The sequence below is a fragment of the Trichechus manatus genome, unplaced genomic scaffold (genome assembly GCF_000243295.1).
Source record: "Trichechus manatus latirostris isolate Lorelei unplaced genomic scaffold, TriManLat1.0 scaffold00052, whole genome shotgun sequence".
Lineage (NCBI taxonomy): Eukaryota > Metazoa > Chordata > Mammalia > Sirenia > Trichechidae > Trichechus > Trichechus manatus.
In genome coordinates, this window is record NW_004443988.1 from 7799232 (window position 1) to 7826144 (window position 26913).

Sequence of the window (26913 nt, forward strand, 5' to 3'; positions counted from 1 at the left end):
AGTATTTTACATTTGAAATAACCATACTGTTTCCTTTTTCACCATTTCTTACTTCAAAGCAAATGAAACTTTCTGTCTTTATTTCTTAGATCAAGTCTTATGGGACCGTCTTTGCCTGAACCACAGAATATGGTTTCTTCTTCTAACTCCTCTGTTTTTGTGGCTCAGGAGCCTGTTTTACCCAGTTGTGACTGTAAGAAAGCAAAGCATTCTACTGACCTCAGCATTTCCTCTGGATCACTAGGCAACATCTCCAGCCTATCTCATCTTCCTGTCTTTTCTGAAGGAACCACTGGAAAATTCCAGAGCCATAGTTTACCTGTTTCCCCCAAAAAGCAGTCTTCTGTTTTCAGAAACCAAGACACACCCCTGCCTTCTTTTTGGCTCCCAGAACCTGAGAAATCAAAGCTTTTTCAGAATTTGGCAGCTCCTTCACCCTTAAGTCCCCAAAGCTCTTTTATCAACTCTACTTTTGAATCACCAAATCTCTGCAAACAACAAGGGAAAACGAAGAATGAGAGAAGGAGCAAGAGTCATTTGACATCAGATTGTGGGCCAAATTCTGTTTTCAAGGAGAGACCACAGCTCCCAGGGTGCGCTTCAATCCAGCTCTCTCCTCTGGCTAGGTGGGAGCTAGAGGGACATATGGCTTGGAAGGTTTATACCTTGCGGGAACAAACAGTGCCTCTGGCTGTGAGGGAATCATGGGCAATGTTGAATTATTTAATTGAAGTACAAGGAGTTCCTAAACCAGAGAAACCCCAAACCCAGTCATCTACGCTCATTAGTCAAAATACTGAGCGAAATACCAACAATAAATCCCCAGACCTTTCATCACTTCAGCTCCATGTGAACATTGGAGTGGAATCTGGATTAAATAGGACACAAACAAAAATTTCACAGTCACTTATCCCATGTAAGCAGCCACAACCTGGGGATGGCCCCCGAATTCTTGGATCCAGACCCTTAGTTACATCCACGGGCACTCCATCTCCCATAAGTTTGGGAGCTGACAAAATTCAAGAGGAGACTATTTTATTGCAGAAGCACCCAAACCATGTGCTAGAGCTTAGTATAGAGCAAAGAGTTGTAGGTCTTCCAGAGGAAAGGGTTGAGCAGCAGAAGACTCAAGTAACTGACGTGGAGTTGACCCCAAAGCTACCTTATCAAGACACAGATAGCATAAAGGTTACTCCATTGGCATTGCTTCAGGTCATGGATTCCATGGGGATGATCTCAGAATCACATTCAGAAGTGACAGAATTTGTGGGTTTGTTCCCAAGGCCATCAAATCAAGTTGTGAAACCAATGGAAGCCATTGAAACAGTGAGTGTGAGTCCAGAACCACCATATCGAGCCATTAAATCAGTAGAAGTAATCCCAAGGCCTCAGCATAAAGTTATGGAATCAAAGGGGCTGACCTCAAGGTCACTGAATCAAGCCACAGATAACGTGAAGGTAACTCCTGTAGCATTGCTTCAAGTCATGGATTCTATGGGGATGATTAACAAACCACATCAATATATCACAGAATCAGTGGGGATGACCTCAAGATCACAATTTCATATCATGGACTCAGTGAAGATGGACCATAAAGTTATAAAATCAGGAACAGTGAGTCCAATGCCACAACATGCAGTCATCGAAACTGTGGATATTACCTCAAGGCCACAACATAAAGTCATGGAATCAGTGGGCATGACCTCAAGGCCACAAAGTCAAGTCATGGAACCACTGAAGATTACTACAGGGCCAACATATCAAAACACGAAATCATTGGAAATGTTCTCAAGGCCATTGTATCAGGTCATAGATGACATGAAAGTAACTCCAGTGGCACTGTTACAAGCCATGGATTTCATGGGGATAATTCCACCAGGACAGCCACATGCTATAGTTGCTGGGTGTTTGACCCCAAATTCACAGTCTCAAATTGCAAATTTGACCCCAAGGCCAAGTCAACCAGATGGTTTGATTTCTTCCTGTAGCTCACCTACTACTACTGCTCCACTTGGAGTTATAGAATCTGTAGATTTACCTCCAAGGGCCCCCACTAAGGTCATGGAATCAGTAGGGATGATTTCAAAGCCATCACATCAAGCCATACATTCTCCAATAGCATTGGGGTCACCCATGGCAGCGACGAGAGCACCACAGTCACAAATTGTAGAATCTCAGGGCTTGACCCCAAGGCCAATATCGCAAGTCAAGGAATCTCTGGAATTGGCTCCTGGGTCATGGATTCAAGTGCTAGAATCTGTGGGGATGACTCCGCAACCACATCATCAAGACACAGACTCTATGGCATTGACCCCAGGACCACCTCATCAAGTCATGAAACCTTTGAGGTTGACCCCATGGCATCAAATCCCAGAATATTCAGAGACGAGTCCAAGGCAAAGCCATCAAGCTACAGAAATGATGGGGTTGACCTCTGACACATGGCTACCAATGAAGACATCTGTAGAGCTGACACAATCACATCATCAAATAACAGAATCTTTAGGGACAATCCCAGGGTCACTGAGTCAAGGTACAGAATCTATGGGAATGAGTCAAAAGCCACTGCAGCAAGTCACAGAATCTGCAGTAATGACTACTGCATCACTCCTTCAAGATATAAAATATATGGGGGTGAAGCCAATGCCGCAGCTTAAGGCTATGGATTCTAAGATGTTGTTCCCAGGATTGCAAAATGTAAAATCTGAGAACCTGACCCTGGGACCAAGGTTGCAAAGTGTGAAATCTGTAGACACAGCCACAGGCTCAATCCCACAAACGGAAAAATATGGACAGCTGATCCCAACTGTAGAATCTATAGAATTGGCCCCAGAACTTCAACTGCAAAGTGTGAAATCTGAGGAGTTTGTCCCCACACAACAGCTGCAAAGTGGGAAATCTGTGCAGTCAGTCCCAAGGCCTCAGCTTCAAGGTGTGAAATCTAACCAGTTGACCCTAGGACCACAACTTCAAAGTATAAAATCTACTGAGTTGGCTCTAGCACCACAATTGCAAAGTAGGAAATCTATAGACTTAACCCCCAATTCACAGTTGCAAGGTATGGAATACATTCATTTTACTCTACCACCAGAGTTTCAAGGTATAAAAACTATGGAGTTGACGCTAAGACCAATATTGCAAGATATAAAATCTGTGGAGTTGGCCCCAAAACCATGGTTACAAGATATTAGACCTGAGAATATAGCCCCAGTGCTATTGCTTGAAGATGTGAAAACTATGGAATTAACTCCTCAAATGGTAGACCGTAAGAGGTTAACATCTGAGATCTGGCCGCAAGAGGAGGACTCTGTGAAGCTGATCCCAAAGCAGGTCACAGAAACTGCTGGGATGATGCCTGGGCCACATTTTCAAAATTTTTCAGGGATGTTCTCAGGGCCAGACTATCAAGACACAGAAACTGTGAGGTTGACTTCTGAGGCTTTGCTTCAAGGGGCATTAACACAAAAACCAACAGGTCAAGTTGTAGAATCTGTAGGAATGACTCCAAGGCCACATCTTCAAGTTACTGAATCTTCAGAGATAACCCTAAAACCAGAATATGAAGACACAGCAACTGTGGGCTTGACATTGCTGCAAGTTGAAAAAATCCAGAGGACAACGCCAGTACCACCATATTCAGAGAAAGGATCTCTGGAATTGACCCCAGTGCCAAGCATGCAGGATGAGAAATCAGAATCACTGCTGCAAGATTTGAGATCTGTGGAGTTAACTCCTGATCCACCTCCATTAATGGTAGAATCTAAAAGGTTAATTATAGGACCAAAGCAACATGTTACAGAGTTGACCCCAGGGCCACAGATCCATGGAGTGAAGTCTAGGCAGTTGGATCCAGAGCTACAGTTGCAAGATGTGAAATCTGTGAATTTAACCAAACAGTTAACTACAAGGGTAGAATCTGAGTTGACACCAGGTATGATATCAAAGGAATTGACTAAGGGGGCACAGCTTCAAGGTGTGAAATCTGGGGATTTAATTCTAGGCCCATTGCAGAAAAGTGTCAAATCCTCTGGATTGACCCTAGGGCCACAATTGCAAAGTGTCAGATTTTCAAAATTAACTCCAGGGCCACTTCTTCAAGAAGAGAAATATGTAGATTTAATCTCAGGGCCGCCACATCATAGTGTGAAATCTGATGAATTTATCCCAGGTTCTCCAGTGCAAGAAACCAAATTATCAGATTTCATCCCAGGGCCAAAGCATCAAAGTATCAAATCTATACAGTTGACTCCAGAACCACAACTTCACAGTATGAAATTTGTGGACTTAATCCCAGGGCCATGCTTACAAGATGTCAAATTTTCTGATTGGACATCAGAGCCAAAGCATCAAGATTTCAAATATGTGCAGTTGATACCAGGAACACAGCTTCAAGATATAAAATCTCTAGGGTTTGTACCAGAGTCATTTTTGCAGTTAAGCCAAGGGCCACAGCTCGAAGATATGAAATCTCTTCTGTCTACCCCAGAATCACAGTTTCACAGTGCAAAATTTGTGAAATTGACCTCAGAACAACAATTTCAAGGTGTGGAATCTGAGGAACCGAACCTAGGGCCATGGCAGCAAGATGTCAAATTTTCTGAACTGACTCCAGGGCCAAAGCTTCAAGGTGTCAAATTTGGGGAGCAGATCCCAGGACCAATGTTTCACAGTGACAATTCTGTGGAGGTGACCCCAGAGTTGGGGCTGCAAGATTCCAAATTAACAAAGATTTCACGAGGGCTTCAAGGTATAAAACAGATGGGGCTTAACCCAGGGCCGTGGCTCCAAGATGTCAAATTTTTTGATTTGACCCCTGGAACTCAACCTCCAGGTATGAAGTCTTCAGAGTTAAACTCAGGGCCACAGCTGCAATGTGTAAAACTTTTGGAGTTGACCCCAGAGCCAAAGATGCAAGGGGCTAGATCTATGGAGTTGATCCCAAGACCAGACAGACAAGGGGATAAGCCTGAGATGTTAGTACCAGAGCCACTGTTTCAAGGTGTGAAATATGTAGAGGTGAACCAACTACCAATTTTTTATAAATTAGTCTCAGAGCCACAGATACAACATTCTGAGTTGACCGGAAGACCACATTTCCAAGGTGTGAAATCTTCTGAATTGATCCAAGGACCACAGTTGAAGGATGTAAAACCTGTGGAGTGGACCCCAGTCTCAAAGCTTCAAGGTTTAAACTCTGAGGAGCTGACCCTAGAGCCACAGGTGGGAGCTGTGAAATTTGGACAGATAACCTCAGGACCACAGGTAGAAGATGTCAAATCTGTGAAATTCACTCCAGGTTCCAAGCTTCAAGCTGTGAAATCTGTAGAGTTGACTCCAGGTTCAAGAATTCAAGATTTAAAAACTGTGGAGTTAGTCCCAGGTCCACAGCTGCAAGATGTGAAATCTGTGGAACTGAACTTTGGGTCAGATATGCAAGGTGAGAATCCTATGGCTTTTGCACCAGGGCCATTGCTTCAAGGAGTTAAATCTATGGAGGTGCTTCAAGGGCCCCAACTACAAGGCGTGAAACCTAAGGAATTGACTTTAGAGCCACAAATGCAAGATATGAAATTTGTGGGGATTACGCCATGTTTAAAGCTTCATAGTTTAAAATCTGTAGAAGTGAATCCAGATCCACAATGTGTAAAGTCTGTGAAGTTGACCCGAAGGCTAAAGAGGGAGGTGGTAAAATCTGTGAATGAAACCAGAAGACAAGAGTTTCAAGGAGTAAAATCTGTGGATTTATCCCCAAGGCAACAGTTTCAAGGAATGGCAGTGGATTTAACTCCTGGACCAGAACAGGATGGTGAGATATCTGTAATATTCTCACCAGACCAACAATGTGTGGATTTAGAACAATTGAAGAGAGAGTCTGAGTCAGAAGATGTGATGTCTTTAGAGTTAATTCCAGAACCAAAACTTGAAGGTATAAAATTTGCAGACCTCAATGCTGAGCTACAGTTGAAAGGTATGAAATCATCTGAATTGACTCCAGAGCCAAATATTCAAGGTATAAAACCTAAAGCATTTAGGTTTGAGTCACAGTGGCAAAGCATAAAACCTTCGAAGTTGACCCCAGGACCACAATTGCACCAAGTGAAACCCTTGGAGACAACTTTAGGGCCACAGCTTCAAGGTGAGAAAACTGTGGAGTTAAACCAAGAGCCAGAGCTTAGTAATATGAAATCTGTGCAGTGGATTCCAGTACCAGAGTTTCAAGGTGCAAAATCTGTACAGTTAGCTCTAGGATTACAGTCTCTAGGTGTTAAAACTGCAGAGTTGAAACCCATGCTACGGTTGAGAGGCGTGAAGGCATCAGAATCGACTCTAGGGCCAAAATTTCAAGGTGCAAAATCTATGTTCAACCTTGGGCCACAGTGGCAGAGTGTGAAAACCTCTGAGTTGTCCCCAGGACCACAGCTTCAAACAGGAAAAAAACTGGAGTCAATCTCACAGCCACAGTTTAAAGGTGTGAAAACTGTGGAGTTAAATCAACAGCCAGAGCTTAGAAGCATGAAATGTGTTCAGTGGATACCAGGATCAGAGTTCCAAGGTAGGAAATCTATAGTGTTGAATATGGGGTCACAATCTCGAGGTATCAAACCTGCAGAGCTGAAACCTGTGCTACAGTTGAGAGGTGTGAAGTCATCTGAATTGACTCTAGGATCAAAACTTCAAGGTACAAAACCTATGGAATTCAACCTTGGGCCACAGTGGCAGAGTGTGAAAACCCCTGAGTTGTCCCCAGGACCACAGCTGCAAAAAGCAAAAAATTTGGAGTCAACCTCAAAGCTACAGCTTAAAGATATGAAAACTATGGCGTTAAACCAAGAGCCAGAGCTTGGAAGCATGAAATGTGTTCAGTGGATACCAGGACCAGAGTTCCAAGGTAGGAAATCTGTAGTGTTGAATATTGGGTCACAATCTCGAGGTGTCAAACCTGTAGATTTGAAACCTGTGCTACAGTTGAGAAGTATGAAGTCATCTGAATTGGCTGTAGGATCAAAACTTAAAGGTGAAAAATCCATGGAGTTCAACCTTGGGCCACAGTGGCAGAGTGTGAAAACCTCTGAGTTGTCCCCAGGACCACAGCTGCAAAAAACAAAAAATTTGGAGTCAACCTCAAAGCCACAGTTTAAAGATATGAAAACTATGGAGTTAAACAAAGAGCCAGAGCTTGGAAGCAGGAAATGTGTTCAGTGGATGCCAGGACCAGAGTTCCAAGGTAGGAAATCTGTAGTGTTGAATATTGGGTCACAATCTCAAGGTGTCAAACCTGTAGACTTGAAACCTGTGCTACAGTTGAGAGGTGTGAAGTCATCTGAATTGACTCTAAGATCAAAACTTCAAGGTGAAAAATCCATAGAGTTCAACCTTGGGCCACACTGGCGGAGCGTGAAAACCCCTGAGTTGTCCCCAGGACCACAGCTGCAAAAAGGGAAAAATTTGGAGTCAACCTCAGAGCTGCAGCTTCAAGGTGTGAAAACTGTAGTGTTAAACCAAGAACCAGAGATTAGAAGCATGAAAGCTATTCAATGGCTACCAGGACCAGAGTTTCAAGGTGGGAAATCGGTAGTGCGAAATCTTGGGTCACAATCTCAAGGTGCCAAACCTGTAGATTTGAAACCTGTGCTACAGTTGAGAAGTATGAAATCATGTGATGTGACTTCAAGGTCAAAGCTTTGTGGTATAAAATCTATGGCGTTCAAACCTGGGCTTCACACACAAGATTTAAAATCTCCTGAGTTGTCCCCAGGACCACAACTGCAAGAAATGGAAACCTTAGTGTCATCTCCAGGGACACAGCTTCAAGATATGAAGTCTCTAGTGCTCACACAAGAGCCACAGCTTCCAGGAGTGAAATCTGAGGTTTTAAGCCAGGGTCCACAATTGCAAAGTGATAAAACTGTAGAGGTGAACCCCCTACTACACTTGAAATGCATGAAATCATCTGCGTTAACTCTTCAGACAGAGCTTCAAGGTGTGAAATCTGAGGCGTTCAACTCTGGGCTACAATGCCAAGGTGTAAAATCTTCTAAGTTAACCCCTGAGACAAAGTCCCAGGGTACAAAATCTATTGAGTTAAACCCCAGCTCACAGTTGCAAGATGTAAAATTTTCTGAGTTGACCCTGGGAACAAAGATTCAGGGTGTCAAATCTATGGACTTTAACCCTGGGCTACTATTGCAAGGCATGAAATCTTCTCAAGGTACCTTAAAGTCAAAGCTTCAAGATGTAAAACATACAGAATTTAGCCCTGGTTTCCAGATGCAAGTTGTGAAATCTTCTGAGCTGATCCTAGGATCAAAACCTCAAAGTGTGCAATCAGTGGAGTTCAATCCTGAGCCACAGTTGCAAGGTGGGAAATCTTCTGAGTTAATCTCAGAGACAAAGTTTCAAGATGTGAAATCTGTGGAATTCAAATCTGGGCCACAGTTGCCAAGTGTGAAATCTTCTGAGTCTGTCCTGGGGACAAAACTTCAAGGAGTGAAACCAGTTGAATTCAACTCAGGCCCACAGCTGCAAGATGTAAAATCTTCTAGATTGATCATGGGCAAAAAGCTTCAAGATGTAAAAGCTATGGATTTCAGTTCTGGACCACAATGGCAGAGTGTGAAATCTTCAGAAATGATCACAGGGATAAAGCTTCAAGGTGTGAAATCTGTAGAATTCAAACCTGGTCTAAAGTTTCTAGGTGATAAACATTCTGATTTGACCCTGGGGTGTAAGTTTCCAGGTGTGAAATCAGTGGAGTTCAACCCTGGACCACAGATACAAGGTGAAAAATCTTCTGAGTTGAATCCTGGGCCAGAGCTTCAAGGTACAAAATCTAATGTGTTCTGCCTTAAGCCACATTTGCAATGTGTGAATTCTTCTGAGTTTATTTCAAGGCCAAAACTTCAATATGTAAGTTCTGTTGGGTGCAACCCTGGGCCACATTTGCAAGGTTTGAAATCTGAATTGACTCCGGTTTCAAAACTTCAAGGTATGAACGCTTCTTTGTTGAATTCAGGGACAGAGATTCAAAGTGAAATATCTACGGTGTTCAACCCTGGACCACATTTGCAAGGTTTGATGTCTGAATCAACAGTAGGGCCACAATTTCTAGGTGTAGCACCTATGAAATGCAACCCTGGGCTACAAGTGCAGTGTGTCAATTCTTCTGAGTTGAATCCAGAACCAAAATTACAATGTATAAATTCTATGGGGTGCAAACCTGGGTCACACTTGCAAAATTTAAAATCGTTTGAGGGGACAACATTCCAAGGTACGTTATCTTCTGAGTTGAATCCAGGTTCAGAATTTGAAGATAGAAAATCTGTTGTGTTCAACCCTGCACAACATTTGCAAGATATAAAGCCTGAATTGACTCCAGGGACAAAGTTTCAATGTATAACATCTATGGAGTGCAACTCTGGCCCACAGTTACAAGGTGTGAATTCTTCTGAGTTGAATTTAGGGCCAAAACTTCAATGTATAAATTCTATAAAGTTCAATCCAGGGCCACAGATGCAAGGCATGAAACCCTCTGAATTGAATCACGGGTCAGAATCTCAAGGTACAAAATCTGTTTTGTTCAACCCTGGGCCACATTTGCAAGGTGTGAAATCTTCTGATTTGACTCCAGGGACAAAGTTTCCAGAAGTCCATTCTTTGGAGAACCATCTTGACTCACAGCAGCAAGTTGTGAAATCTATGTTCACTTTGAGTCCTCAGTTACATGATGTGAAATCTGTGGTATCTTCACCAGAGCCACTGCTTGAAGATATACAATCTGTGGAGATGAACAAAGAGCCATTGCTTTGTGGTACAAATTCTATAAATCTGATTTCAGGCTCTGAGCTTCAGGACTTGAAATCTGAGGTCTCTGTACTAGAGCCATGTTTTCAAAAAGTAAAATCTGTGGAGTTAAACCCCGGGCCACATCCTCCAGGTATGAATTCTGAGGATTTGCCCTCACACCTCAAGCAGCACAGTATGAAATCTGTGGTGCTTGTGCCAGAGTCATATTTTCAAGATCTGAAATCTCTGGGGTTGAAATCAGGGCCACAAACTCAAGATGTGAATTCTAAAACGTTGATTTCTTGCCTCAGGCAGAAATCTGTGGTGTTTGTGTCAGAGCCATGTTCTCAAGATGTGAAATCTGTGAAGTCAAACTTATGGCCACAACCTCAACTTGAGAATTCTTTAGGGTTGACATCATGCCTCAGGTCACAATGTGTTAAATCAGTGGTCTTTGCACCAGAGCCATGTTTTCAAGATGTAAAATCTGTGGAGCTGACACTAGGGTGTCAACAGCAAGATATGAATTGCCAGGAGTTGACTTCAGGTTGGCAAGGTGTGAAATCAGTAGTGTTGGCACCGGAGCCAACTAAGGAGTTAATACTAGGACCAGTGTTGTCTAGTGTCAAAACGTCATATTTGTCTCCAGAATCACAGCAACAAGGTGTGAAATCTTTGGAGTTTATTTCAGAGTCAGAATTGCAAAGTGCAAAACATATGGAATTATCTTCAATGTCTCTGCAGCAAACTATAAAATCTATGGAGTTAGCACCAGCATCACTGCTTCAACAAGTGAAATCTGGGGAGCTAACTCCAAAACCAGATTATGAAATCACAGAATCCTCTGAAGTTATCCCTAGGACAGAGCATCAGTTTGCAGAATATACAGAGATGATTCCAAAGCCAAGGCATCAAGACCCTAAATCTGTGAATTTGACTTCAATACCAATTCATCCAATCACAGAATCTTCAGAAATGACACATCAAGGCCCAGAAACTGCAGAGAAACCTGTGGGGTTTATCCCACAGCCAATGGGTAAAACCATGGAATCTTCAGAGATGCCTCTGGAGCTAGATCTTCAAGTACCAGAATCTGTGGATCTAACTCCAGTGCTAGAGGATCAAGGATCAAAATCATTAGAATTGACCCCAGAGAAAAGTTACCGAGTCCCAGAAACTCTAGAGTTACCCTCTCAGTCATGGCCTCAAGTTAAGGATTTGGGGATGTCATATACCAAGCCACCGCAGAAAGTTGTGGAATCTGAAGGAATGACCCCAGAGCTAAAGGATCACATTACAGAAACTATGGGATTGACTTTTGAGGCAGGGCTGCAAGGGGAAGAATCCCTTAGAATGACCCCAAAGCTAATAAGTCAAGACATTGGATATACAGAGAAATCCCCAAGGGCCTATCCTCAAGCCCTAGAACCTGTGGAGGTGATCTCTGAGGAAAAGTTGCAAAGGGAAGAATCTATACTGTTGATTCCAAAGCCACTACATCATGTACCAGAATCTTCAAGGATGACACCAGGGCCACGACATCAAGTTCCTGAATCTGTGGAGTTGCCTTCTGAGACATGGGTCCAAGTGGAGGAACCCATGGAATTCACTGCAATGTCATGGGATCATATGGGATCTTCTGGGATAGTATCAGAGGTAGGACATCAAGCTCCAGAATCTGTGGGTTGGACCTGTAAGCAACAACTGCAAATGGAGGGATCTTTAGAGCTGCTCCCAAAGCAAACAGATCAAGTTGCAGAATCTGAAGAGCTCACCTCTAAGACATGGCAGCAAGAGAATGGACCAATGGGATTAACACAGTCACAGTATCAAAGTATGAAATATTCAGGGGCAGCCCCAGAACCACCAGATCAAATTACAGAATTTATGAGGATTAGTCCAAAGCCAGTTGATCAAGTTACAGAATCAGCAAGGACACAGCTTCAGCTTCAAGTTTCTAAATCAGTAGGGATAACCTCAACGGCTCCCCAAAAAGTTGCTGAATCTGTGGAAGTGATCCCTGGGCCACCACTTCAAGTTGTGAAGTCTGTGGCGTTAACCCCAAGGCCAACCCTTCAAATGGTAGAATCTGTTGAGTTAACTCCAAAACTGCAAGATACGAGACCTTCAGAGTTTACCTCAGGGCAATGGCTGCAAAATGTGAAATCTAAGAAATTAATCACAGAGCCAACACACCAGATTTTGGAAATAATAGAGTTGACAGGGTTTCAAATTGTAAAGACTGTGTTAATTCCAGGACCACCACTTCAGATTGTAAAATCTGAAGAATTAACACCAGGACCAACTCCTCAGTTTGTAGTACCAACAGAAGGAGCCCTAGGATCTGGGCTTGAAGTAATGGAATATTCAGATTTACTCCCAAGGCCATATCTTCAAGAACTCGTAGAACCTGTGGAATTAACTCCAAGTCCAAATATTCAAGTGAAATCTGGAGAATTATCTCCACAGCCAACATCTCCATTTGAGAAACCTATAGCGGTGACTCATGAACAAGAGCTTCACGCTGTGAAATCAATAGGGATAAAAACACGGCCTCCTCAAGTCATGGAATCTGAGGATTTGAATCTAGGACAGGTGTATCAGAATAGGGAATTCGAGGAGTTAACACCAGGAGAAGAATTACAAGTAGGAAATCATTTATCTAAGTTCATACACAGTTCCACATCCTCACTCATCTCAAGCCCTGTCAAAAATACATCTGAATTAGGAGGTCACTGGTACTCTGAAATGCCAGAAGTATCAAGAGACTTGGATATAAAAATCCTTGAGACAGATATTTTGCAGCCTGGAGAGTCCTATGCAGACCCTACTATGATACAGTCTTCAGCCCTTCCCTTGGACTTTCTGAATCAATCCTCTGATCAGGCAGCTATCGCTGTGGAAACTCCACATCCTAAGATCCCAGGAGTGGATGTTGTATCTAAGGAGAAGACCCAGAGGAAGCAGATGGAGGAGCTAGACAACTCACTCCAATGGGAACATGGTCTTAAGAGCCTAGCCCAACATCCATCAGAAAGCTGGAGATTACGATCTAGGATTTCCCAGTCAGGATCACGTGCTCGAAGAGGGCTGACTTCGTCCATCCTTGGCAGACAACAGAATGTCCGTGAGAGTCACGCCTGGAAACAGCGACTACCTAGAAAATATCTCTCCAATATGGTAATGCTGGGGAACGTCTTGGGGGCCACTATGGAAAAGAAATTTTGGTCTCAAACATCTCTAGCAGAAGAAAGAGCCACAACAGATACCTGTCAATTTATTCAGAAATTATTTGGGGTTCCAGCAGAACTGATGAAATTCCCCCAGAGCCTGCTTGAGAAGAGTCAGGGTACTATTTCTCAGCCTTCAGCGATCAAAAACTACATTCAGAGACATACTTCATGCCATGGTCATGAGAAAAGAATGACCTTAAGGATGTGGACACGTGGCTCCACATCTTCCATAATACAGCAATACTCTGGGACTATAGTGGGAATAAAGAAAACAAACTCAAGGCTCAGTGATATGTCCCAGGAAGTGAGTCAACACATGCTTGCCTCACATACAGGGGACCACATTACTGTGCCTGTAAAGTCGGAGTCTTCCCTCAGGATATTTTTCACTAGTAAAGATTCTGTTCCAGTGGTAGAGAGTGGGAACTCACAGAGTGATTCACAGAAAAGGACTTTTGAGCCCCAACACTCCCTCAAGCCAAGTTATCTTCCCCAGGCTAAGACTGACTTCACAGAACAGTTCCAGCTACTACAAGATCTGCAGCTAAAAATAGCAGCGAAACTCTTAAGGAGCCAACTACCCCCCAATGTGCCTCCACCTCTAGCTACAGGTCTGGTACTAAAATACCCTATCTGCTTACAGTGTGGCCGATGTTCAGGATTTAACTGTTGTCATAAATTACAGGCCAATTTTGGGCCTTACCTTCTTATCTATCCGCAGCTCCACCTTGTAAGTACTCCTGAGGGACATGGTGAGATTCGATTGCATCTTGGCTTTAGGTTGCGAACTGGGAAAAGACCCCAAGTTCCAAAGTATCATGGAAGAGACAGACCCATCATGCCAAGGAGCCCTATATCACCATCACAAAGGAAAGCTAAAATCTATACTCAAGCTTCCAAGAGTTCTACTCCCACCACAGATTTCTGGTCTGGGCCTTCCCAGTCTCCTACTCCTATACAAGTCCACATCAGGCAAGGGCACCATGGCAACCCTGACCCACTAGGAAGGACAGAAATTGAAGAGTCTGGGCACTATGAATTCACGCAAGTTCACTCCCTGCCAGAGAGTAGTTCTGAAAGCAATCAGGATGAAAAATGGGCTAAGGTGAGACCCAGAAAGTCCCCTGGTGCAAAATATCCAATGAAGAAAATCACCAAGGAAGTTAGAACACAAAGCAATAGAAACACAATACATAATCCCTCTAGGGAATTACTAGCTCGGTTAAGAAGCAAGAGCAGTGGAGCAGCTCAGACAACTCCTGCCTCTTTAAAAAGAAAATCTAAGAAATCCTCCCAACCCACGTTCATGCAACTGCTTTTTCAGGGCCTAAGGCAGGCATTCCAAACCGCACACAGAATTATGGTTTCTACTGGGCAGAAGCCTGAGGGCAGAGAAAGGCCAGACAACTTGTGGTTGAACAAAAATTCCCCTCTAAAACAAAAAGCCAGGGACTACTGCTTACCAGGAGATAACAAAAGAGACAGGAGGCCAGTTGTCAAGATAAGGCCCACAGGCCCAACCACTAAGCAGGGAAGAAAAGACCAATTCAGATCAACTCAACAGCCAAAAAGAGGTAGCTTTCTCCAGCCCAGACCTACCCAATTGCCCAAGTCCATAGTTTCCCAAAAAGACATCACTTTCCAAACCACCTCAACCAGACAGCCTTTGAGTACAGTTCAGAATGACATTAGTAGCAGAGCTAAGAAAAACTACAGAACTGAAATCTACAGCCAGGAGTCTAAGAACTTGCCCAAACCAGGAACCAGAGTTCAGGCCAGGGGGAGAATCCTACATGGTTCGTCTATGAAGAGAAGCTCACACAGTCACTTTAAAGAGAAACCTACACACAAGGAGCAAAACCACCGCAGCAATCCCTCTGACAGGAGTCATCACAGTCACTCTGAGAGGAGCCATCACAGTCCCTCTGAGAGGAGCTGTCGCAGTCACTCTGAGAGGAGCCATTGCAGTCACTCTGAGAGGAAGAGTCGCAGTCCCTCTGAGAGGAGAAGACGCAGTCCTCCTGAGAGAAGACACAGTTTTCCTGAGAGGAGAAGACACGGTCCCCCTGAGAGGAGAAGACACACTCCCCTTGAGAGGAGAAGACACAGTCCTCCTGAGAGGAGCTGCCACAGTCCCTCTGAAAGAACCCGTTGCAGTCCCTCTGAGAGGAGCCATCACAGTCACTCTGAGAGGAGCCGTCGCAATCCCTCTGAGAGGAGCCGTCTCAGTCCCTCTGAGAGGAGACGACGCATTCTCTTTGAGAGGAGCCGTCGCAGTCCCCCTGAGAGGAGAAGATGCAGTCTTCCCGAAAGGAGAAGACACAGTCCCCCTGAGAGAAGAAGCCACACTCCCCTTGAGAGGAGAAGACACAGTCCTTCTGAGAGGAGCCGACGAAGCCACTCTGAGAGAACCCATCACAGTCCCTCTGAGAGGAGCCGTCACAGTCATTCTGAGAGAACCCATAGCAGCCCCTCTGATAGAACCCGTCACAGTTCTTCTAAGAGAACTCAAGACAGTCCTCCTAAGGAGAGAATCAAGCACAGTTCCCCTGGGCAGAGGCCCAGACACAGTTTGTCTAAAGATTTCATGAATTACTCAAACACAAAAAAACACGGACACAGGGCAAGTTTGGAGGCCTGAAGCTAGTAGATGACGAGAGGTCCACCCCCATTATTCACTGTTTTACTCAAGCTGCCCTTTCCTGGCTTCTTTGTTGCTCATCCTCTGGCTCCAATTCCTGTGCCCTCACCAGTGGCAGGACTTCTATGTCTCCCTACTTGGGGGGCATGGGTTTGTAATTTCTCTAAGATAAATAAAGTGTCAATAATTAAATGGGACATTGATCTTCATGCGCATCTGAAAGACCACTCGTCGTGCTGGGTGAAGAAGGGAGGGTGGAAGGACACTAGATGTCGCACACACGACGGGAACGAGTGAGAGGGGTTCTGGAGCCAGGTTAAGGCTCCACACTCCTCCCCTTTCTCCCAAGCCCCACCCATAGCTTCCAGGATCCCACGACGCAATCCCTCCCCTTGGCAGGGTCTCAGAGGAATCTGAGGGGGACTCGTCACGTGACTTACTGGGGCCGCAGCCCCCTCGGAAGCTGCTAGGCGGAAGCAGACGTTCTGAACGGAGCTCGGTGGTTCCGAGTCCACATCCGGGAGAGGAGAGGAGAGCGGAAGTGTCGTTGGTCTGGCCGGAGCCCCTGGGTGAATTTGTTAGGCGTGGAGAGGGAGTGATGTCTTCCAGACTCGGTGCAGTACCCGCTGTGAGTTTCTTGGTTTGACCGTTATGGTTTAGGAGTAGCGCTATCGAGCCCGGTACACGCGGTCCCTCGCTTTTGTCTCATGTCCAGAGTTGGTTTTATCAGAGCCCATCGTAGGCCCCACCCTCGTAGATCATACCCACCTGTCCCCTTTTTTTCTGTTCCTACTTTCCACCGTCTGTTCCCCCTCCTCCTTGGACTCACATTCTCGCCAGATTGCCGTTAATTTTATTGCACTTACATCCCCAAGTGCCTCCGACATTATTTTCTCTTTTCGCCTCCCTTTTAGAGCCTTTATCTGGGACAGGGCTTTTGAGAATGGGGGGAGATAAGGCTTTGCTATTGTCCCCTCCCTTTGCTGTATAGGCAAACAGGACGGCACACTTTTCCTAAAAAGTATTACCTTCTTCCGTTTGAGATAGTTACTCCGGGAGAGCTTCCTTTTTCCTGAGCACAGGGGGGTTCGACTTTTTGTGGTCAAGGTTCAGAGGTCCCTAGCACTCACTCGTGTGCTTGTGATTTGCTAGACTCCGGGACCCACGTCCTTTAAGCAGCAGAGGAGCACGAGGATCGTGGGACCTAAGAAGTAAGTGAGGTTTTCTGAGGTCCATTTATAATTGTGTCGCCAGCACTGTTCAGAAGAACGTCCTGTGATGATGAAAATGTTCTGTGTCTGCACTGTCTAATAAGGTAGTTACTATCTACGTATGACTTTTGAGCACTTAAAATGTGGCTAGTGCGACTGAGGAAGTGAATTTTAAATTTTATTCACTTTTAATTAATTTAAATTTATATAGCCACCTGTGGGCTGTTGGGGAAAAACTACTAAAAATGAAATCTATTCCCAACCCAGAAAACATCGTCACAAAAATAGAAAAGAAAGAAAAGTTTTGTAATTGAATATGCATTAAACCAGAATGTGATGCTTCACAGGCAGTCGGCTAAAAAGATTGCAAAGACAAAGAAATCTTATTCTTTATGTAGTTGAGTGGATATGACTCACTACATTCGTGTTTAAGATAAAATTGCTAATTTTCTAATATGTTTATGGCAGAAACCCAAAGTTACATTAATCTCCTTCCGGGAAACTGAGAGGTAGGAATGTGAGCTTTCTTGATGACTACATTTTAAAAGAAATGACTCCCAGGTCCTTGAAGATACATCCTTGATTTACATACTTTTCAGAAAGATAAAGACTGCCATTACTGTTATCGAAAGCGAATTCTGAAAGAACCGGGAGGAGGGGAACCTTTTCTCTTATTTTCAACAGGGAAAATTAAAACCTCTTATTTTCAATTTACATTTTTTCTTAGATGGCTACCTTACGGGACAGTGTCAGTCTAAACCAAGTGTTGGGGAGAAAAACCTAGCTTGCAAAAAAAAAAAAAAATTATAATTAAAATAGAACATATGACTCAGAGATACTACTATTATTTCTTCAGACATCAATGCTCATGAAGACCTTGATGAACATGGGAAGGACTGATAAAAAATGGCTATAAGAAATCCTTGTATTTTCAATCTACTTGGCTCCTAGACTGGTTTATTATTTTGTATACTCAATGTGCTAACCTTTTCCATGATTAATACAAAAGAAAGATCCTTGTTAACTAGAAACTCCCTTTAGAAGGGATTCATTCATTCAGATAACATTTAATGAATATCTGCTATGTGCTAGCTGTGTAGTAAGTTAGTAATACAGAGATGTAAAACACACAATAGTCTAAAAGGGAAGATAGACAAATAGATCGACACAGTACAGTGTAATATGTAAATATTTTAAAATGGGAACTTAATATAATCTTTGGGGAAGGGAAGTGATAATTTGGAAGGGAAGGATTTTTACCAGAGTTGGTCACTCCTCAGCAGAGACTTGAGAGTTGAGGAATAATGCAGTTAGCTAGAAGGAGAAGAGATTTTTCTGAAGTGAGAACAGAACGTGCACAGGTAAAAGAGGTTAATAGAGTGGCAAGTAGTTCTATACTACTGGCATGGAGAATAGGTGGATTGTAGGGAAATAGGTTAGAGAGGTTAGCAGGGGCCAGATCATGAAGGGCCTTTTATAGTGTGCCAAGGTGTTTAGATTTTATCCTGGAAGAGTTTTAAACAAGGGAATGACATGGTCAGATACTGATCTTAGAAAGACCACTCTGGCAGCATTGTAAATGGGTGCTGGGAAACTAGTTCAGAGGCAATTTTCAGTAACCTAAGAGAAATGAAGGTGTTGGCCTATGGTGGTAGCAGTATATAGGAAATGATAGACTGTGATGATTAGAGATGAGAGGTGACTAAGAGAGAGGAACATAGGATGTCTGTGGGCTACCAGCTTTGGCAATCAGGTGGATAGATGTTGATATCATTCACTGAATTAGGAATTTCTGGATGAGAAGTGTCCTAGACTAAAATCACCACAGAGTTATAATAAAGCAAGAAAAAGATTTTATTAAGCATACATTCCAAGAGGCAAAAGTAGGAAATGGAGAAGCATGCTGCCACAGCTATGTTGGCCCGAGTCCAAGGAATATTACAGAGTCATCAGTACGTATAGATATTACAAATGGGTAAAATCATTAAAAGCTTCACTTTTTTCACACACACAGACACACACACACACACAAACCAAACCCGTTGCCATTGAGTCAATTTTTGACTTATAGTGATCATACAGGACAGAGTAGAACTGCCCCATAGGGTTTCCAGGGAGCGGCTGGCAGATTTGAACTGTCGACCTTTTGATTAGCAGCCAAGCTCTCAACCACTACACCACCGGAGCTCCACTTTTTCACAGATTGGCTAAACACTGCTAAATCACCATTTTGAATTATCTTTCTTAATAATCATTGGTACAGGTTTCAGTCATGACAGTCAGGAGGATTTTCATTGAGCCAACAAATTTTACTATTTACTAAATGCTAATAGATAAAGATAAGAGTGGAAAATATGTGGGTCTTTTGTGCTGTAAGTATTTGTTTTTGTGAAAGGTTTCCTAAAAAAAGATGTTTTTCAAGATTGTCCTAGCTATTGTTTTTATACCTCAGGGCCCAGTTGATGTGTCCTTGTAAGTCTTTGTCACTCCAGTTGGGTTACATTCTTTATACTCAAGGAGGGAATCATGTCTCCAGTTTTAACTCCTAAGTCACTCCTTCCTTTTGACTGGAGATTGGAGATAACACATTGATGATCAAAACCTGGACGTAGCTCCTAGACAGCCACTGTGGCAAGCTGTTTAAACTCCTGGTGCTGGTTTTCCACCAGATACCATCTTGTTCGTCACTAGAATCTTAGGTAAGAGTGACGTTCTCATCAGTCACATTGCAGAAATGAGCAGAATCAATGTACGTCAACATTTTAGCCTGAACCTTTCTTTTGCGTTTTGAGTGTATAAGATAATAGAAGACAAGTTTTATTAAGCCTAATATTATCAGGATGCAGACTGACAATATTACTATTCCTTGAAATAGTGATCTAGCCCATGTACTTAATTCCTGATGGTAACCAACAAAATAAGTCTGGTGTTCATAGGGGTGTTATAGTGTGTAACCAAGTAGCTTGGTGTCTAATCCTATGTATATCTTGTTCTTCTCATGTGTTATTTATCAGATGCAACAAGAGGTATTTGCTACAGCATAGACTCCATCTTCTTGAGCTAATAACAAAAATCTAAGGCTAGTCTCTTATCTAATGCCACCTTGGCTAATGAGGTCAGAGATCTCTGTTGTGTTTCCATCCCATTAGCAACTTTGTCTGCTATTTGTCCCATAGTGATTGATAAATTTCTTAAAGATTTTTTTAATTCAGCTATACCGTAAGAGGGAATTAAAGCTCTTAGAAATGACCACCCCACCCTGAGTGTTGGACCAATGTGTTTTCTTCTGACTCTCATTTTACAATGTAACAATTTAAAATCACCTTTCTAATATTTACTAGCATCATTACTAATGAATATCTGAAGGTAATCCTAAAGTTCCCAGAGTGCATTGCCCACACATTCGCCACAAACCTAAATGAGATTGCCCACATAAACTCACTGTCAGTTGGAAAGGGATTATCTAAACTAGTGTAGTTAGATCCACTACACAAAAACATATATCCATAAGGAGAAGACAAAGTGTATCTAGAAGAAACAGAATGTATAGAAAAATTCATATGTAACAACCAAGTTTCCATTAGAGCATATATGATTAGCAAGATTATTAGAGGATAGACCCCTCTTGTTGGAGGTCTTCAGTTAATCTATTTAAAACATGCTAAGTGTTCTTCATGAGGGCAAGCTGCCCCTCCGTGGTCTACTTATTAACAGTTGTGGGTCACTTTCTCAGACACAGAAGTGGAGTCTAAGACAAAATGGAGTCTGAGCCAGACCTTGTGTCAGCCATTTTAGTTAGGCCAACTGCCTCAGTTTTAGGATGTCTTCACATATTCCCTTCTTCTGATCATTAATTCTCATACAAATTCTTTGATCACTATTATAAGTGTGTTTTTTTCTTCTCAGACACTCTTGATTATGCGATTTTAAATTAGGGTAAGTACAGGGCAAGGCCACATTGGAGGAACTGCTTGGTTTCCCAGAAGGCTGACTCAAAGCGTGAGGTTGATCTCTGAGAACTTGGTTTCTTCAAGATACGTAATTTTCTGCATAGCAAGAGGTGGGGAGGAGTGACAGTTTGATTACAAATATTAGACAGGTATTTCATACTACATTGTCTTGAAGACTAATTAAAATAATTACTGATTTACCCTATTCATAGCTCCCAGTCTGATCTTTGGAGTCAGTGTCCGAAAACAAAACAAATTCTTCAGAAAAGCACAACCCCAGAGCAAAATGGTCTTACTAGTTTATCTGGACCATTGTTTGACTCAGAAGTGGCTTCAGGAACCAGTTTATTTCTCAAAGCTCGGGGCTCAAAAGGACACATGAAGGCAATGGCCTGTGTGGGTTACCCAACCTCTGTGAAAGCTAAAAATCTGAATTCCAGGAGAATTCCAACTCTTTCATCATTCCCTCCTTTTGATCTTGATCCTGCTATAGAATCTTTGATCAGAAATGTTCAATAATGATAGTTGGGCACCATCTGTGTTTAAAATCCCAGGCACCACACAGCAAACCAGGAGGTAGAACAGAAACTCTAACAATAATATTAGGCCAGTTGTCTGAAATAACCAATGAAACCATGAACCTAAGGCCTTTGAACCAAGGAAACAAATCTCGTGGGGTGTTTATTTATACGTAAGCTGCATCAGTAATTGCTTTTCATGTGCCTCAGCAGCAGCTACATCCTGCAAAACCTCAGATTGCATATTAATATAAACGGCAACATTTATCTACTAAGGCACAAAGTGTTTCTTGGGAGACTAACAGGAAATCTAATGCCATTCTATTTTGTAACATTGTAGCTCGAACTGCAGATACTTCTCTGGTTATATTTACAGCTTTACTTATTTACCAACAGGAGCTTCTAGTTTGAGAGTTAAAATATTTAAACCTGTTAGTTATATCATTTAGGAGAAAGGAGGAAAATGATTTCTTATATCCAGAAAGTAGGACCTTAAAATATCAACAGTATTCCCTCATAAAACCCATGGTAATCCTTTTGTTTACTCAGTCTTATGTAGTTAATTTCTGTCCCACGTGATTCTGATCAGCTGCAGTCTGTGGACCTATCTGCTTCTACATAAGAGTTCTGGAAATCTTGATTCAGTTTAGTCACCATCCTTTTCACAAGTTCAATATAGTCCATCTTTTTGTTGAGATATTTTGGTCAAATATTTTCTGCAAATCAGCAGTGTAAAAACTTACCTGTAGACAACAAAACTTAATAACGACTGTGACTAATTTATAAAAATAATACTCTTAAAAGTGAAAGACCTGATAGAAATTAACTACAAAAGTAATGCAAAGCCAAATAAAGTCAGTTAAAAAAAACTTTAGACATAAGTATTTCTAAATATAATGATTAACCTTATTTTCAAAGTGCTTCAGATACAGTACATAATAACCTTGAGACATAATACCGTATAGTCAGGATATACCGAGAGTATACCAAGATTATCAAGTCTCTGAATATCTGACTAGTAATTAAAAAAAAAAAAAGTTTATGGGTAAACGACGTGAATTTCCCAGTGAAACCATTGGCTTTGATGATGCTAGATGGAAAAAAAAAGTTGTGATGAAGTTAGCAATTAAAAAATAATAAAATTATGACATAGCATGTGTTTGGGGCCCTGATGGCGCAGTGGTTAAGAGCTATGGCTGCTAACCCAAAGGTCAGCAGTTCAGATCTACCAGCCGCTCTTTGGAAACCGTATGGGGCAGTTCTACTGTGTCCTGTTGGGTTACTATGAGTCAGAATCAACTCTATGACAACGAGTATTATGCATTTGTTGTGTAATATTAGGCAGAAACATAAAAGGAAATACATATAAATTTTAACCCAAAGAGAATCAGGCACTTCTCTTGATTTTTGACAACATGTTTCATGTAATTTGTAACATATTAAATAAACCCTTTTTAGCATTTTTCCTTCAAAAAAAATTTTTTTTGTGGCTTTCCATGAAATTTCAGAGTTGCCAGAAGTTATTATAAGTCACCAAGAAACAATACTTGAGTCATTTAACCGAAGATTTTAAAGGTAAAAACGTTAACCTTTTTCAAAGCCATGCGGCTTGATTTTGATTCAGGAATTTATTCTAATGAGACGTTGAACCCTTGCCCTGGAAGCAGATTACACAGAGTAAATTAACCCTTCACTCCAGTAATCAAAGAAAATTTTGTTAACAGCAAGAAACCCAACTCTGTTTTATATGCTGTTTAACATTAAAGCTCCTAAAAATCTCATAAATTAAACCATTAAACTTTTGCCAGACAGATAAAACTTTTGACTATATCAAAGAAAATTCCTTTTAATAAGCCTCTTAATGTTGTCTTTGTTGCATATCTCTTACAGCATATCGCTTTAAATGGCAAAAATGAACACACACATTAGCAGATTCCCTTATACACACACACACACACACACACACACACACACATTTTTGTGGCAAAAGTATGTAAACAAATTATAATGAATATCTATTAACTCAGTTTAATGTATTAGGGTACCTAAAAGGTCTTGGAAATTATTTTAAGCCTGTATACCATAAAATATAATTACTGTTGAAATAAAGTTCTTTTAAATATTCTAAGTTTTTATCAGTTTTTACTATTTCCCATATTTTCCTCAATCTAATTTTAGCCCTTAAATATTTTATCGACTAGCTTTGGAAATCACAGTCTCTGCTCAGCCAACGAATTCATTGGTATGGATATAACCTTTAGTCTCTGGCTAGTATGTGGAAACATTTCCCCAGGTCATTTCAGGTGTGTCTCGTGATTTCTGTCTTTTGGCTTCTTAGACTTCTTCTACAGTAGAGAACTTCTTTACAGTTCTTTTATGATTGGAATCCACCCAATTTCTGATAACCATAATGCGGCATTTTTCTTATTTTCTTTTGTCTAGAAAGTCTCCACCTAGTTGGAAGGGATCTTTCAAAAGCTTCCCTGGAGCTGTGTGACCTCAGAGGCTGGTGACCCAGGAGGCCTGATCCTGCCCACTCTCCCTGTTTTTGGCTCATGATTAGAGACAAGAATTTGGCTTAGGTATTTTGAAAGACAAAAGATAACTAAATTTTTTCTCTTTTATTATTCTTTATCACAAACTTTTATCTACCTAGTAAATACCAAAGCTCTTCAGCAATTTTGTAAATGAACTCATTAGTTCCTGGTTAGCCCTTTTCTTTTTTTTTTTTTCTTTTTGTAGGTTTGTCATATGCATCCTTTTTCCCACTCTGGAACTGCTAGTTTTAAGACAGAGTTATCCTTTTTCCTTAAATAAAACATATTTCATATAGTATCTAGCTTAAGTTACCTAGAAAGTTTTCACTTTTAAGATTGACATAGTCCCTAGCTTTTGCATGTTTTACAGGATCTTTTGGAGAAGCAGTTTGGGATAATCTGTCTCTTTTTAAGGCTTTGTTGTACCAATTAAAATAAATGATTCATCTTTTTTTTTTTTTTGGTGCACTTTTTAAATAGACCAATTTGTATTAAAACATTTCAAAGTAGCTAGTAAAAGTCTAAATCATAAGACAGACACAAGACACAGTTTTTCTTGGATAAGGAAAGAACTGAGGTTTTAAGAGAGCCTTACAAAAAACAGCAACTGTCAGCCATAGCCTCCAACCTGATACAAGACAGAAACTCAAACACAACATTCTAGACCAGAAGCAAGCTCTCAGAACAAAACGAGACAGACAGACCACATAAACTCACTGGTCTGTATGGCCAACTCAACGAACAGGCTTATACACTACCACACAAAACAAGGATATGGGGAACCTAGTTTCTTAAAATGTATATAGCAATTTTTGGTAAGACTGACTTATTAATTCAAAAGAAAAAATAGGCTCTAGGTAAAACTTAATTGTTAAAGCCCCACATGGAGGAGTATTAGATTTTTTTGACAAAGCCTGAGCGTCAAACAAAAATTCCCCAAAGAAGAAAGACAAGAACACAAACTGGAGCTCATTTTCCCAAAGTGGAAAAAAGGCAACGAAAAACAAAAACAGCAAATTGGAATTCATTTTCCCAACGTGATCCCTGAAATTCTAAATTACTTCTGTTATATTCAGCTTATAGTGTTTTTAAATATGAACCCCAAACCAGCATCCTGGAGGGGAGGGAGAAATCCAGGTTCATTTATCAAAAATGTTAACCTCTAAGGTTCAAGCTTGTAGTTTCCTTCTTTTTGAACTTAATTCATTCTGTTGGCTAGAGACCTAGTCTCTTATTTTAGACCTTAAATATACTAGTTCCTCCAATTGGAAAGTACTTTAAAGTAGCTACTGATGGTTTTAATTTTAACATTGTGATTGTTTATTGAGAAACTATCATAAAACAGGTTTGGTGTTACCACCTCCCCATGCGAATTTCATAAAACATGTCGGGAGCCGCCATCTCCCCTGGTGAATTGGCATCACATATTTTCTTGCAAGATTTGGTGATTCCACCCAGATTTGTACTTAAAAATTTTTGAATATGAAAGTGAAGCATTACTTTCAGTTTTGCAGAGGCAAGACAAAATCCTAGCGAGGGACTGCCGCAGAATGGGGTGGGTCAAAAGACTCTGAGAACCTTTGTAACAGCCATCATCAAGCCAATTTGTCCACCAAAATCTAAGTGAACATAAAAAGAAACAAAAGTAAAAATACAGACCAACAAAAAACCCCAAAGAGCTAAAAGGCATTTCAGCAGGAGTATAAGAATACTTCCAACTGATTTTAGTTTATTTTAGATCCCTTTGCTTCTAATTTACATCTTAAAAAGACTAATCTGGCCAATTCAAAAGTCCCCCATTTAGGCCATTGTAATGAATCCTTTTCTTTCGTTAAATCATGCCATTTTTCTAAATACTGAGCCAAATTAGGCCCTGAATTCTTTACCATATCGGCAGTGGGTGTGCTAGATGGTGGGCCATTAATTTTGCTTTTCTCTTGGTTATTTCCATTTTAAATTTGGAAAGGGGAAAAGAGGTTTCAAAAAAGACCACTGTTTTCCATATTTTCTCTGAGTCACAAAAAGAAACCTAACGAGGAAAGCCATGGGGTTTGGATAGTGTTTTGCTTGGACCAAGGTGTACCTTCATTGTGCAAGAGTTTGCTTGCAGGTGGCAGGCAGCTTAGTGCCCTAGCCTGTCTCACGACTACTTTATCCTGTCACAGGAGTCTTTAATGCTCATGATGAGCCCTGGTGACCACTCTGATGGCTTTTACTGGTCGACCCATGCCCAAATTTTGTAGCTTATAATGACCAGAGCTCTTTGAAAATGGAATGTTTCAAATGCCCGAATCTGGACACCAAACTGCAGTTCACCAAAGGAGCCACTAGATGTCACTCTAAACCAAACAAAAGTTTTAGATTCTCCTTAATCCAAACAACTGGTTTTCAAACAGTATACTGAAAAAAACTTAAGTTGTGAGAAAGAGAACAAAAAAGAATAAGCAAAGGTTTGTTTTCAGAGAGTATTTACCCCACTGGTGTCGAAGGGATGTGGGGTGTGAATGTGTAGGGTCCAGAAAATAGGACCTCTCTTCGCCAGCTTCTGCTCCCAGTCCAGCTCTCCTCGAGGTCAACTGGATTTGTGGCTTCGGAAAAATTCTCCTGCAACTACACCATTTAACTGTCCTAGGTAAAATCACAAACTTAATAGTAAAGCAAGAAGAAAGATTTTATTCAGCATATGTACCAAGAGGCAAAAGTGGGAAATGGACAAGCATGCTGCTTGAGTCTGAGGAACGTTACAGAATCATCAGTATATATAGACATTACAAATGGGTAAAATCATTAAAAGCTTCACCTTTTCACTGATTGCTAAAAACCTCTAAATCACCGTGATTCTACACAGGATTCTACACAGGATTGACATAGTGGCTGCAACAATGGGCTCAAGCATAGCAACAATTGTGAGGATGATGCAGGTCTGGGCAGTGTTTTTTTCTGTTGTACATAGGGTCACTATGAGTTGGAACTGACTCAACAGCACCTAACAACAACAGCTACATTTTGAGTTGTCTTCTTAATAATCATTGGTACAAGT

At 41.6% G+C, this 26913-nt stretch overlaps 2 protein-coding genes across 2 annotated transcripts in view; both read left to right on the top strand.

Annotated features, from left to right (window-relative positions):
• The first annotated feature begins 8193 nt into the window (after positions 1–8193).
• On the top strand, positions 8194–15657 carry SPATA31H1 (SPATA31 subfamily H member 1). Its single transcript, XM_004377695.3, has 2 exons — positions 8194–8209; positions 10262–15657. Exons 1-2 carry the CDS (start codon positions 8194–8196, stop codon positions 15655–15657), a joined length of 5412 nt encoding a protein of 1803 aa, XP_004377752.3.
• Positions 15658–15769: 112 nt separating this feature from the next.
• ZNF512 (zinc finger protein 512) overlaps positions 15770–26913 on the top strand; it is a 48871-nt gene continuing 37727 nt past the window's right edge. The window contains exons 1-2 of the mRNA XM_004377629.2: positions 15770–16285; positions 16810–16868. Of these exons, the coding sequence (XP_004377686.1) occupies positions 16256–16285; positions 16810–16868 (89 nt within the window). The 5' untranslated portion in view covers positions 15770–16255. The remainder of the gene's footprint in view (positions 16286–16809; positions 16869–26913) is intronic.